Here is a 15,390-nt window from a genome sequence, read left to right as displayed (position 1 = left end):
AGTGTATCAGTGCGTGCTGCAATTCGGTGAATGGTAAAACAAACTAGTGTATGAAGACCGGAAGCAGATGGGCTGGCTCAGGTTCACAACCTCAATCATATCAATCTGGAAAAATGGTGTACTTGCCTAAAATGTAATCAACCTACCAAATTTACATCTCAGATCATACCCCTTTCCCATGCTTCACCAAACCACGGGAGCACCCAGACCTAAATCCTACCCACATTGGGTATTAACTGAGCAAGCACTTATGGAGTACTCCAGGTACTAAGAGGACCTGCAAAGGCTATCAGGAGAAGTGAGGATCTCCAGGGGAAGTAAATTTCTCTTTCCATGGAAACACTGCAGTAGCCATTCCCAGTAGATATGTTTGCTTAAAAAAAAAAAAAAAAGTCACCTGTATTATTCTTTACTAATAGTTGCTCTTCTTTGAGTAGGTTTGAACCTTTGAGTAGATGACAGGGACTGGAGTTAGTATTTTAAGTCTATAGCTGAAGAGAAGGTATAATCTGTTGTAGGACATGTATTAAGTGAACTTTAAACATGCATTCCTATATATATTAGGTGGAGACAAATACTATTTTATTCTACTTACACAAGTCGCCCAGAATAGTCAAACACCTACAGTCAGAAAGTACACTGGTAGATGCCAGGGGCCAGGGGATGGAGGCATGCGGTGGGGGGATGGGGACTTAGTGTTTAATGGGGACAAAGTTTCAGTTTAGGAAGGTGAAAAATTTGGTAGATGGATGATGGTGAGAGTGCCCAACAATGTGAATGTACTTAGTGCCAATGAACTGTACAGTTGAATATGGTTAAAATAGAATATTTTATGTGACTTTTACCACAATAAAAAAAATTTTTTAAAAGAACCTCGAGCCTCCACTAGGTGAAATAGACCCAGTGATAAAGGTGCAACCCCCATTTTACAGTGGGGAGGGCAGAGGCTCAGAGATCTTAGTCGCTCAGTCATGTCCAACTTACGACCCCATGGACTGTAGCCCATCAGGCTCCTCTGTCTATGGAGTTCTCCAGGCAAGAATACTGGAGTGGGCTGCCATTTCCTTCTCTAGGGGATCTTCCCAACCCAGGGATTGAACCCACATCTCTTATGTCTCCTGCATTGCCAGGTGAGTTCTTTACCACTAGCGTCACCTGGGAAGCCCAAAACTAGGAGATAACTCGGGGTTGTCTGGGATCAGAGATCTTACATGATAATAACACAAAACAGCCAATGGATATTAAATATTTCTTAGAAGTCAGTGTGTTCTAAGTGCTTTAGCAACTCATTTAACTATCCTCACACCCCGAGAGGTAGACACTTTCATTTTACGACAAGGAAGCAGAGATAGAAACAGTTCAGTAATTATTCAGCATCACACTCAGTCTCCAGCAAGTGGCAGGGCTGGTATCCTTGTTTCAGAGCCTTCCTCCAGTCCTCTGCTCTCTTTCAAAACCTGTATGTCAGTTACAGAATTATGACACTGAGATTTTAAGCCCAGGTTAGTCTGATTGCAAAATCCATCCTTACTATCATGCAATACTGCTTTGCTACATATATATATATATATATATATATTTTATATTATCCATTCTCTGCTTTCCTTAGGGCAAGTATCAGCAATTTGTGCTGAAATGGTAATATATAAATAAGTACATGATTTCAGATAAAAATGCCCCTCATAACTCCTTACCTGCAGTCTTTTCTCCCTACCTATCACCCACTGGAAAAGACCCTGATGCAGAGAAAGGCTGAAGATAGGAGAAGGGGATGACAGAGGATGAGATGATTGGATGGCATCACTGACTCAATGGAAATGAATCTGAGCAAACTCCAAGAGATGGTGAATGACAGGGAGGCCTGGTGTGCAGCAGCCCATGGGGTTTCAGAGTCACATATGACTGAGAAACTGAATAACAACAAAGCATCTGTTGAATCAAAGTTTCAAAATACTACCTAAGTGTATTTCTCAGACACAGATTCAATCACATTACTCTCCTGTTTGCAAGCCTTCGGGTCATCCAACTCTTTCAGGATTGAATTCAAACTCCTGAACTTGGTACATAAGGTTGTAGGTTGTTCATCATCTGCTTGGGTGACTGTCTTAGTCCCCTCTCTGTGCACTCTACCCATATGTCTCACCTCCCCTGCCACACACAGTCCCCGGGATTAGGAATGGCTTTGCTCCTTCCTGGCACAGCATCCAGTGTTTCTCTACCTCTCCTTCAAGATTCAGTTTAAGCATTACTAGTGTGCAGACACTATCCTCAATCACCACAGTCATGGCTGGGTATCCCTTATCCTCTGGAGAATACAGTCCTGATCATCAAGTATGGTGGTCATCTGACTGCTGCTGCTGCTGCTGCTGCTGCTGCTGCTGCTAAGTCGCTTCAGTCGTGTCCGACTCTGTGCGACCCCATAGATGGCAGCCCACCAGGCTCCGCCGTCCCTGGGATTCTCCAGGCAAGAACACTGGAGTGGGTTGCCATTTCCTTCTCCAGTGCATGAAAGTGAAAAGTGAAAGTGAAGTCACTCAGTCGTGTCCGACTCTTAGCGACCACATGGACTGCAGCCTACCAGGCTCCTCCGTCCATGAGATCTCCCAGGCAAGAGTACTGGAGTGGGTTGCCATTGCCTTCTCTGACTACAGGACTGCAAATTACAGGAGATTATGAACTGCTCCTTGCTAGAGTGCTATGTGGTAAATTTCTAGACATATCAGTTAATAACTATTTCTTGAATTAACAAGGAAATGGTGGATATACAGTAGGAGATATATTCTTATATAATATGCATATTCTTTTCACTGCAGTATGTATGTATCTTTGCCCCTCTAATTTTTTCACCTTAAAAATGACCTCTAATCATAACTCCTTACCATGTATGTAAAGATATTAAACCTAAGTGTACAAACTGCTTAATCTTTTTATCATTCAGCTGTTTCTTAGACTATGTGAAAGTTGATTCATCATTGATAAATACTACTAAGTCCAGGTTGAAGTTTCCATTTATGAAACAATTAGTACATATCAAATGCAAGTCAGTTGAGTTCAGCCACTCAGTCATGTATGACTCTTTGAGACCCCATGGACTGCAGCACACCAGGCTTCCCTATCCATCACCAACTCCTGGAGCTTGCTCAAACTCATGTCCATCGAGTCGGTGAGGCCATCCAACCATCTCATCCTCTGTCATCCTCTTCCTCCTCCTGTCTTCAATCTTTCCCAGCATCAGGGTCTTTTCCAAGGAGTCAATTCTTCGCATCAGGTGGCAGCGAAGTATTGGAGTTTCAGCTTCAGCATCAGTCCTTCCTATGAATATTCAGGACTGATTTCCTTTAGCATTGACTGGTTTGATCTCCTTGTAGTCCAAGGGGCTCAAGTCAGTTATGATGGCGCAAATTCAAACTCAGCAACAATGTTGACTGAGGATGTTATCTGTATAAACAGCCTATGGCTACTGTAGGAATTGGTCTGTGAAATGATCACTTTCAAAAATCTGAAAATTGGGCTTGAGCTAATTATGGAACCTGTTAATGCTTTGTAAATAAAATTAGTAGGTCTACTAAAGAGCCTCTTGATGAGAGTAAAAGAGGAGAGTGAAAAAGCTGGCTTAAAATTCAACATTCAAAAAACTATGATCAAGGCATCCAGGCCCATCACTTCATGGCAAATAGATAGGGAAATAATGGAAACAGTGACAGATTTTATTTTCTTGGGCTCCAAAAACACTGCAGACGGTGACTACAGCCATGAAATTAAAAAAGACGCTTGCTCCTTGGAAGAAAAGCTATGACAAACCTAGATGGAGTAAAAAGCAGAGACACTGCCGACAAAGGTCCATACAGTCAAAGCTATGGTTTCTCCAGTAGTCATGTATGGATGTGAGAGTTGGACCATGATGATTGGATGGCATCAGCGACTCAATGGAAATTAATTTGAGCAAACTCTGGGAGATGGTGAAGGACAGGGAAGCCTGGTGTGCTACAGTTCCATGGGGTCACAAGTCAGACACGATTTAGCAACTGAACAACAAATGATTATAATCATTCACTTGCATTAGTATGCAATTACAAATATATGTTGACTGTTTATTCACTACTAAGCTTTCTGCCAGCTGCAGAGAACACAATAGTAAACAGGCCTATCCCTACCTTTGAGGACCCATGAGCCTCTAATAGGTGAACTACATATAATAAATGGAAGCTGTAGTTCCTTTATTGGGTAATAATCTTAGATAAGGTAACAAAAAATCTTAAGGCAGATTTAAGTATTTCAGTAAGCACTAAGCTTTTAGGCTACTGGGGAGTCTGTGTTTTTTGAGTATAAAGGATGTAGGCTTTAAAATCAGCCTGACATGCTGTTCAATCTCTTTTCCAACACAGATACTATGCTGTATAGACTAATCCACAAACTCTTTAAGATGAGGTGCAAAGAAGTTCTCCTAATCTTTTTGAGGGTAAAACAAAAAAGGCAGGCAGAAGGAATGAAAGATGTGCTCAGTTTGTGCTCAAACAGCTATTAAGAACTTAGTCTATTCAGCCCATCAGTCCAGTTCAGTCACTCAGTTGTGTCCGACTCTTTGCGACCCCATGAATCGCAGCATGCCAGGCCTCCCTGTCCATCACAAACTCCCGGAGTTCACTCAGACTCACGTCCATCGAGTCAGTGATGCCATCCAGCCATCTCATCCTCTGTCGTCCCCTTCTCCTCCTGCCCCCAATCCCTCCCAGCATCAGAGTCTTTTCCAATGAGTCAGCTCTTCGCATTAGGTGGCCAAAGTACTGGAGTTTCAGCTTCAGCATCATTCCTTCCAAAGAAATCCCAGGGCTGATCTTCAGAATGGACTGGTTGGATCTCCTTGCAGTCCAAGGGACTCTCAAGAGTCTTCTCCAACACCACAGTTCAAAAGCATCAATTCTTTGGCGCTCAGCCTTCTTCACAGTCCAACTCTCACATCCATACATGACCACAGGAAAAACCATAGCCTTGACTAGAAGGACCTTTGTTGGCAAAGTAATGTCCTTATTTTGCTAAAATAGTATTCTTCCCACACAAAAGTCCCCTTAGAGTAACAGACACAGTGATAATATAGGGAAGTATTTTAGATTTTGATTTAGATTAATTTTATGGGAAAAAAATCTCTGATTTGTATTATAGGGAATACTTTAAATACCTCCTTGAAATGTGGATGATAGAGTTTGCCCACCTTTTTTCAGAGTAACAGGATACCAGAAGCATGAAGTAGGACTGAAAAATCTGCAAGACCAGCAAACTACTTTGTATTAGGTTGGCCAACATGTTTCAAACACACTTTTTGGCCATCCAAATACATAATCATAGTAAGAGTTTAGTTATAAACTACTTGGGGTTCTCAAACTTAACATAAACCCTTGATTAGCTTCTCAAAATTTATGCCCTCTTTTAATAAAGGCAATATTTAGCAGTCTTTGAGGATAGCTATGTAACAGATGACTTTTTCCTACCCAAAGTGAAAAAGGGAAAATAGAAAATCTGCAATTATCTGCATAATTTTCTATTATATTACATGTTCAGAGGCAAAAGGAGGAAAATAAATTACTCTTAGACCTTACCCTAAGTAAGCAAGATGAGAATAACCATGTGTGCGTATGTGTGTTCTAAGTCACTTCAGTCACGTCCAACTCTGCAATCTTATGGATGTTAGCCCATCAGATTTCCCTGTCCATGGGATTCTCTAGGCAAGAATACAGGAGTGGGCTGCCATGCCCTCCTCCAGGAGATCTTCCTGACCCAGGGATCGAACCTGTGTCTCTTATGTCTCCTACCATTAGATCCACCTGGGAAGCCCAAGAATAAGCACACACATACACAAAACCACACCACTTTTATCTATATACTGCTCATCCCACAACGTCTTCAGGCACCCTCAGAAATTAGTAATTACTTAAAGTAGAGAATCTATGATCAAAGGGATAAGAATTAGGCTAAATAACTAGCATTCACTAAAGATTTTCGTATCTCTCTGGGGGAAACCATAAGTTTCTCCCAGAGACAGGATGGCCTTAGGGAGATACATCTTTCTGGTCCTACGAAAGTTTCAGCCCAGCTAGTGAAGAGGTGAGCCAGAACTATTAGGTATTGGGAATAGATGAAAACTGTATATATTCAGGTCATTAGTTTGTCAAGAAGCCTGGCCTCCTAGAAACTCTGAGCCTTTTCCAGGCAGTATTGGAGTCCCCATATATTAAAGATACAATTAGTGATATACAATCAACCAGGGTACGTTTGCTAACCTGTAAGCCCCACACACAACACCCCCCCTTTATTCCTCCCACTTGATCTCCTCTACTCCCTGTCATTCTCTCTCCTGTTCTTAGAACGTGGCATGCACGTCCCATCTCCTTGCGTTGGTCACTGCCCTTCCTATGGAGCCCCCAACAAATGCCCTTTAAGCTGCTTCTTTGAGTTTTGCTTGGTTACCATAAGCTGGTTCTCAAAATCAAGAGACATATGACCAGTGTATTATCCACTTCCAAATATCTGCTGCTCCTAAGTCACTTCAGTCGTGTCCGACTTTTTATGATCCCATGGACAGCAGCCCGCTAGGCTCCTCTGTCCATGTGATTCTCCAGGCAAGAATACTGGAGTGGGCTGCCATTTCCTTCTCCAGGTCCAAATATCTTCTGAGGCACAAAAGACTTCTGAGCAGTAGTAAAACTGCAACCACTTTTTAAATTTCACAGTAATACTGTTTCAATCCAAATGTGCATATAATGACTATGATAATGAAAAGCAGAGATGACTTCCCATCTCTGTTTGATCCCAGGGAGGCTTAACAGAGACAGACGGCTGGTGGAATTATAATTAAGTCTAAAGCTTTGAAAACTAGTAAGAGACAATCCCCTAGAAGTGAACCTATTGATGCAATATGCTATATGCGCCCAACAGAAGGAAGGAGTCTCACACACTCATGCACAAAAGAACTTAAAAACCAGAGTAGGACTCCCTGGGGAGTTGTCCTTAAAATGAAGTCCTTTTGTCATCACAGCCTTTGCCATTGGCCCTTTTATAGGTCTGTTGTTTGCTAGAGAATGTCTCCAGTCATGAAGACAGTGGGGGTACCGATGTTTGGTATGAAGGTATTAGAATAGGTACTGGCAGATGGTGGGAACTGTGGTGCTGGAGAAGACTCTTGAGAGTCCCTTGGACTGCAAGACCAAAGCAGGCAATCCTAAAGAAAATCAATCCTGAATATTCATTGGAAGGACTGATGCTGAAGCTAAAGCTCCAATACTCTGGTTACCTGAGGCAAAGAGCTGACACATTGAAAAATACCCTGATGCTGGGAAAGATTGAAGGCAGGAGGAAAAGAGGGCAACAGATGATGAGATGACTGGATACCATCACCAACTCGACAGACATGAGCTTGAGCAAATGCCAGGAGATAGCTAAGGACAGGGAAGCGACGTGCTGCGGTCCATGGGGTTGCAAAGAGTCAGACACAACATAGCAACTGAACAACAATTGGCAGATGGTGGGAATAACATACTCTCTCCCATAAGTGATATACTGATTTGAAAACCTAGAGTCTGGACTCAAACAGAACTTGATTCAAATACCAGTTGTACCAATTAAAAACCATGTGTCTTTCAACTTGGCATCTAACTTTTAAGACTCAGTTTTCTTACATTGGGTTGGCCAAAAAGTTCATTTGACTTTAAGTAAAAAATGAAAGACATCTGTCATTTTCACCAATTACTTTATTGAATAACATATTCACTAAGCAAACGTTCTGGTGAACTGTATCCAACTCTTTTGCAACCCCATGGACTGTAGCCCTCCAGGCTTCTCTGTCCATGGGATTTCCCAGGCAAGAATACTGAAGCACGTTGCCATTTCCTTCTCCAGGGGATCTTCCTGACCCAGGGATCAAACTCATGTCTTCTAGAAGGGGTTATTATTTACATGTGGTCTAGAAATTCGAAGAGCATTAGTAAGTCACTGCTGCTGCTAAGTCGCTTCAGTCATGTCCGACTCTGTGCAACCCCATAGACCGCAGCCCACCAGGCTCCCCCGTCCCTGGGATTCTCCAGGCAAGAACACTGGAGTGGGTTGCCATTTCCTTCTCCAATGCATGAAAGTGAAAAGTGAAAGTGAAGTCACTCAGTCATGTCTGACTCTTAGCGACCCCATGGACTGCAGCCTACTAGGTTCCTCCGTCCATGGGATTTTCCAGGCAAGAGTACTGGAGTGGGTTGTTATTGCCTTCTCTGAGTAAGTCACTAGTGTGTTACAAGTTTTACTTATCATCCTCACAGCAAGTAAGACCTGCTATTATCCCCATTATACAGATGAGGAGACTGAAACACACAGAAGCAAACACACCTGAGCTCACACAGCCAGCAAATGGAGCTGGGATTCAAACCCAGTGTCCTACCCACCATGTTGGTGATCAAAGGATCCTCTGAAGATAAATGAAATGAATCATAGAATGGTCAGCTTAGTGACTAATAATGTTATTTATAAAAATTACCCATTATTTTTATTAAGTATCAATCAGTATGTGAGAATTATTCCCATAACTATATATGCAAATATTAAATCTTAAATTATTTTTTTCATCCTTTCATGGCTTTTGCTAAAGAACAATTTAAAAGAGGCCAATTTTGTGACTACAAACTCTAAAAATGTCACTTAGAAGCTCCTTTACTCACAGCGTCCCTTCATCTTCCAGAAACTAAATCATGTGCAGAATGTAAACAATAATAAAATTAGATTACCATTTTTCTATTGACAACAGAATATTTGACCACAAATATACAAATATAGTTTTTTTAATGTAGCCTCAAACCATAATTTTATACACATTCACTCTAGTTTCCTTATTTTTCATAAATAAGATTTCTTAAAAATACTCTGGTAGGATATAACTGTACTTTACGAAACTAAAATTACAGTGAGGAAAACAAATTCAAGATAATTTGCATTCTAAGCTTTGTAGGAATGATAAATCAACTTTAAACTCCTGATAATACAAATTTGTAAAACTGAATTAACCTATCATCCTAAAATATGCAATACACAATTAAATCAATCTTAAAATGCAGAAAATTTAGCCACCTAATTTGAGATCGTATCTCTTATCATCTTGGAAATCTGATATACCAATTCAAAATTACTATTCAAATTACCATCAGAATTCCTGAAACCCTATTTGCAGTAAAGATTCCAACTGCATCTGGTTTTATGTCACTTCAAGGCAAATTCCTCTGCTTTAAGACAAGTTTAGCCTCTTCTTGAGTTTGTATCTAAATTTACAATTGAGAAAACTCAGATTGAGAGCTTTTAGTTCCGCCTGCTCACACCTCCTTTTTGCCCTTCCCCACTCCTCACCCCCAGACAACCAAAAATAAACACTCACACTAGCAATACATGAACTGACCAATCTTAGGCTCCCATGGTCTTAAGACAGCCAGAAAAAACAAAGATGGAAGAATCACTGCTTTGCAAACAAGGCCTTAATTAGGTATGTAAATAAAAATCCCTTTACTGCTAGATCCCCAAGTCCTTCTGAAGAACCATTTCCCAACTACTTCTCACATTTACACAACACAAACATCAACATGCAGCTTCTACCAAAGAGAGACCTGAACATATACCTGTACGTTAGAAATCCTCTCAGATCAGATGCTCGTATTTAACTGACGGAAGCATCATCGCCCAAGAGCCCAGGTCTTAAAAATTATTCTTTAATAATCTAATAACAAATATCTTTCCCATTCTGTCCCGGAAGACCAAAAGACTAGGAAAAAATCAGTTAAAAGAAAAGCCACCACAACCATTCCATCAGTCTAAGTCAAGATTCAATTGTACAACAGTAATCTAAAATATTGACTAATTCCTTTGGAAACAAATTACCCCAACAGTGCTTTTCTGAATGCAAGTCAAGCATCCATTTATGCTATGTTATATTTTTGCCTCTTTATGCTTTCTATTTCAAAGACTTATAAACTGGGTGAAACCCACAGTTCACTGCAACAAAAACGATTCACAGAGAGGTTGGAATTTACAAACATGCAGGCTTGAAACTTTTGAAACCTGAAATACTCAAGCAAGAAATCTCACTAAAGAACATTTCAAGTAGGAAGTAAAAAAGCACAATGTTTGAGGCTGTAGCTCAGTGTCTTTATCCCTTAGATGAACCATGAAAATAGGCACTAGCCTGCGAGGACAGAACCTACAAACACTGAGTCTTATGATAATTTGGCAGCAGACTTAAGAAGAAACTTAATATCCTCTGCCTTGCCACTCCATTCCCTTCTTATTTGTTCTTCAGATGAAGTTATGGTTTTTGAGACAGGAGATTTTCATGTTTTCTTAGCCTCATAATAGGAACAAGTGGTTGCAGGAAATTAAAAAAAAAAAAAAAGGCTCTGGAGAAAGGAGACAACCTATCCAAGTGGAGCTAGGGTCAACAACTATGTAAAGTCAATGGAAGTTTTGTCAGCCTAACTAAGGAGATGCATTGCAACTGGACTACCATAAAATCACTTTAGAGAGCCTGAAATAGCTATTCTGGACTTACGGGAGGTGACTGATATTTTAAACACTCTTTGAAAAGCTAAGGAATTTCTTGTGGGTTTTTTTTTTTTTTCCATTCCACTAATTCATTGGTGAATATTGCTAGTTTCGAAATAAATAAGATTTCAACAAACGGATAGGAAAATCTATAAAGATTCTATTCCAGGAAAGCTTGCAGACACTGAATTCACTGATTTTAAGCTTAACTCCTCTAGTGGTGACTGAAGGGAAAGACACACATGCCTTATGGAATATGTAAGTGGCATGATAAATTGATTCACAAACTTAATAATAACGCAGAACTTTCTGATGCTGTTTGTATCCAAACAGGCCTGTCACACAGATGGTGGGGAAAGTTTGGGTCCATGTTTTCAAACTGTGCACTAAAAGTGAATACCCCAGCCAATGGACTAAAACTTCATGTATTCTCTGGATAATTTATACCGATACCTCTCACCTCACTTTCTAACTACCATAACCCTTGCAAAGTACCCCAGTGAAGAATGCCTGAAAACGAGAGGTAAATATACAGGTATGATAAAAACAGCAACAAGAAAAGAATGCCCGAAAAAGAATGCCCAGTCAGATGAGTAACTGGGTACTTGTTTGAAATATGACTTAGAAATGGTTTTTTTTAGGCCTAAGATAAATTAAGAGTTTCTTTCTGGATAAGAAATAATTTCTAAGTATCTCTCAGGCTGATGATTTGGCAGGTTACATGGCTATCTAAGATATTTTCTCATTTTTGATTTATTATAGCTATGTAAAACTTTGATGAACTACATATTGCTGAATATGAACATGATATCAAGCTATTAAATGTAAATATTCAGAAATATGATCATTTCACATGCCCTTAAAAAACCAACCACACATCATTCACACAAAGCCATCCAAGAGGCAGTTTCCAACACATACTCTGTTTTAATATTGTCTGATTCTTCTTCTGTAGATGATTTGCCAGTAAAATGATGACAAAATGAAAACATTTTACCCCTAATTCTTCATATATGAGAAAATTAACTCTCATCATTTCACAATTATTCCTACCAATATGTATTGGTCTATTCCCTTAAGCAAAACAACTTAACATACATAAAGCTTTGTTGTTTTAAGTTACTTTAGATGATTGTCTTAATGGCAACCCACTCCAGTGTTCTTGCCTGGAGAATCCCAGGGACGGGGGAGCCTCGTGGGCTGCTGTCTATGGGGTTGCACAGAGTCAGACACGACTGAAGCGACTTAGCAGCAGCAGCAGCAGCAGTGATGAGAATGACTGGTAAAGCTTTCCATCCCTGGTCCCCGATGCTGCGCTTAGTGGTCGCCCTGCCCGCCGACACTGGTCTGGGATAGGCCAGTCCAGGGCCCTGCAGTGGTCTGGACTGCAGTCCATACTGCAACAGCTGCCATGCTCACACGTGAAGCCAAATTCCAGGAGAGAAAGGAAGGACTGCTGGCTTTTTATCTTATTTGCTCTATAACATCTACTTAAACACTAGAATGACTTTCCTATACATAACTGAGATTTCTTTTTGATTGCCTATTGATATGGACAGAGAAGAGTTTCACATACAAATGAATCTTTTTCAGAGATTTTTTTCTTTTTGGCTAGGTCAGCAAAGTTTCTTCTTTTAACAGAGACCATTTTCCATAATGTGAAGGTATTTACTCAAAAAGGAAAATACAGACTACTTGCATGTAAAAACAATCACTGTCGCTATGAAAGTTACCAGTTAACTCCTATCAGAAACAACTGATTTTGGTATTGTATCTCTTACCAGAAATTTCATATTATTATCAGTTTTAAAAGGCTTTCCTCACACATACTGGAATACAGCATCAAACAAACAATTTTATGACATGGGGTTTTTTGTTTGTTTTTTAAGAACTATGGTTAAAGATCATCATGGTGATTGAGAAATGATGATTAGGCTTTGGTTCATGCATGGAATTCTAAGATCGATAATCTATCGAACTTCTAATGAAACTTATGCTCTAAGGTCCTAAAGCTTGATAAGGAATAAATACGCAAAAATATCACCTTCAAAGAAGAAAATTTTCAATAGAATAAAATAAAAATAAATATAATACAAAACATGCCCTTCTATGAAGCTTTAAAAATATAGTACTTAAATAAACATGCACACCAGCTAATGATACACACGAATAGCTTTACCTATATGTTTAGACTTAGGTATACATGCATTTAAGTAGGTATTTCTACTTACATAAAATTTACATACATATTCATATGTATTATACAGAAATCATTGAACAGTACTATGTTTGAAATATATACTTAATCTTTACAAAGTAAATGAATTTCATATTATCTTCCAAATAAGGTTGTATATTTGTAAACAGTAAGTATCTTTTACTTCTTTATATTTTAATGGTGAAAGTCACACGAATATTAGGCACACAAATTATTTTATTGATATTTAGCGACACTCCAGGCCAATGCTGCATTGAAGCAAATTTGGTTATATTTAGTAACAAAGGGAAAGTAAAATAAAGGAAATAATTTCAAATGTTCATGGCTCATAGAGCAAAATAATTACAAGTGCTCCTGTGCTGTGAAGAAAAATCAAAAAGGAAAAATACACTCAAAGCATAAATGTCATGCACACATACACGTCTACTGTGCATATACGTATGCGTCTCTCTGAAACAACACCAGTCTACGAATGGTATAATAACCTAGCAACATCAGCCCCTCAGTGGGGGTGAATGCTGATTCGTAAGTCACATTAACCTAAACAAGAACTAGAAGAGTAGTTTCACGGATTTGACAACCGAAATCATAACCACCTAGAAACACTGGGTACAGTGATGAAGAAACAAGGTGCAAAGTAAACAGTGAGAAGGCAGCCACTCACCTTCGGTGCCATTGGGAGTCATGGAATTACTATTTATATGAGAGTTATCGAGTTTGGGGGATTCACTACTACCACTCAGACGGCTATGCGGGCTGGTTAGATCCTGCATTTCCATAGACCTAAAGACAAGAAGCCTTCCGTTTGACAGATGTACCAAATTCATAACCCCACTATTTAATGCGCTAATGACTTGACACCTCCTTTGAAACACATTCGCACAAAAGTCCTATTGTATCTATTTTCTTCAACTCCAAATAGGTCCCTCTTATATTTTCACTTCAGCCATCCTTTCAAAATGTGGACTATTAAAAGCTGTCACTGACCATACCTATCCAGCCAAATATTGTATGGAGTTTTTTGGTTTTTTTAAAAAAATTTCTTTTTCTCTCCTTCAATAGTTCATCAAGTGCCAAGATCTAATGAGATGTTTCCATCTGTTTTTATTATCAAAGAAAACAGACTGTCCTACGTTTCTTTTTAGACGGGGGAAAAAACACCCTAAGGTGTTATTTTTCTAAAACACGAAAGTGTAAAATCGAAAAAAAAAAAAACTTCACTTTTGTATGGAATCTCTTTCATCTAATAAATTAGCACTAGGAACTCCCTTATAATTTACCGCCCAATTGTAATTTAATGGGTCTCCAAACCAAATAAAACACTTGAAGCCTATAGTCCAATGACAGGGAGTGAGATAGCCCTGATGCATGTGTTTACTCTGGCAAACTGCTTAATTGTTCCTCTGTTTCCCTTGAAACAAATGCAGCATTAAAACATTCTGATGTCGGCTCACTTGTTTGCTTTGTGGATTACATACAGCCAGCCCAAGTGAGGAGGGATCAGGCCGGCACACAGTGAGTGCCCAGGAACATGAGCACTCAGGATACCTCAGCTGTCACCTACTTGGGGAAATCAGAACAATGCCACTGCCCTGCTCAAATTGGGCATTTTTACAACACAAAACAGCGAAATCCTCCCGGAAAGTTCTTTGGCTCAGCAGTTACTCTATAGGGGATAGAAGCCCCTATTCATGTTCACAATTGCAGAACCATCCATTTCTATTTCACCTTTTCTTAATGGAGAGAGGAGACCATTTCTTTAAAGTGACTAAAAACACATCTAGATACCATTCTGTTCTCTGCCAGCCAAGTGTTTGGAAGTCTAAGGCCTATTCACTTTATGTTAAACTTAATGTTTTTCTTTAAAAAAAAAAAAAAAAAAAGAGGGGGATTAATATTACATGTATGAAGCTAAGACTGTTTGCTCCTCACCCCTACTGGGTCAACAAAAGCTAGTCAATTTGGAAGTTGCACTTAAGACTGCAAATGTCAGCTTTTATAACGAAGAACATGAACTGTTTTACTTCTAAAGTGAGTTTTGACTTCCCCAAGTCTTTGGGATTCAAATGAGAAATGGCTTAAAATCCAACTTTTCTCCCCTAATTCTCAATACACATTCAGAGTTTTCCTAACCCCAGAAAGTACAGCCCCTAATCATTTTCAAATCCAGGCTCCTCTTCCCTTTCTACATATTTAACTTTTTTTTTTCCTTTTACAAACACACACACACACACACACACACACAGAGTTAAGTAATTTCCAACCAAGGCTATTAATAGAAATAATTAAGAAATACTAGACAAAAATAGATAGGGGGTCACAGAGAGGTAATCTCCCCAAATGTCAAATATCAACAGTATCCTTACCTGCAACTTGAGGAAACAGCAACATCTGAACTGGTTTGAGATGTTTGCACCTGTGATCAGGGGTAAAAAATTAGAAGCTGTTGTTACTCTGCTTCAGTGTCAGCTCTTAATTATACAGAGCACATGGCTCAGGACGACAATGCTCTCTTTTAACCAAAAGAGAAAAAGGAGGATTCTGCAGCGGTGAAAGGCATATTGTCTTTAAGTTGAGGTCTCCACTGTTGTTTCCTCCTCCAGGTCTACCCT

The 15,390-nt window shown here is 39.5% G+C and overlaps 1 protein-coding gene across 9 annotated transcripts in view; it reads right to left on the bottom strand.

Moving 5' to 3' along the window:
• The window catches only part of EYA1 (EYA transcriptional coactivator and phosphatase 1), a 361,166-nt gene that overhangs the window by 174,012 nt on the left and 171,764 nt on the right, over positions 1-15,390 (bottom strand). For 5 of the 9 annotated variants that reach the window (XM_010846960.1, XM_010846962.1, XM_010846961.1 and 2 more), the window contains exons 2-3: positions 15,145-15,194; positions 13,443-13,561 (exon numbers count right to left, since the gene is read on the bottom strand). In XM_010846960.1, the coding sequence (XP_010845262.1) occupies positions 13,443-13,561; positions 15,145-15,194 (169 nt within the window). Of the gene's footprint in view, positions 1-13,442; positions 13,562-15,144; positions 15,385-15,390 lie in introns of those variants that run through there. The other 4 variants (XM_010846966.1, XM_010846968.1, XM_010846964.1 and 1 more) reach the window with 3 other exon arrangements.

This window comes from Bison bison, unplaced genomic scaffold (genome assembly GCF_000754665.1).
Source record: "Bison bison bison isolate TAMUID 2011002044 unplaced genomic scaffold, Bison_UMD1.0 scf7180017864241, whole genome shotgun sequence".
Classification (NCBI taxonomy): domain Eukaryota; kingdom Metazoa; phylum Chordata; class Mammalia; order Artiodactyla; family Bovidae; genus Bison; species Bison bison.
The sequence above is the reverse complement of the archived record's forward strand: the minus strand, read 5'-3'. Positions and strand labels throughout refer to the sequence as shown.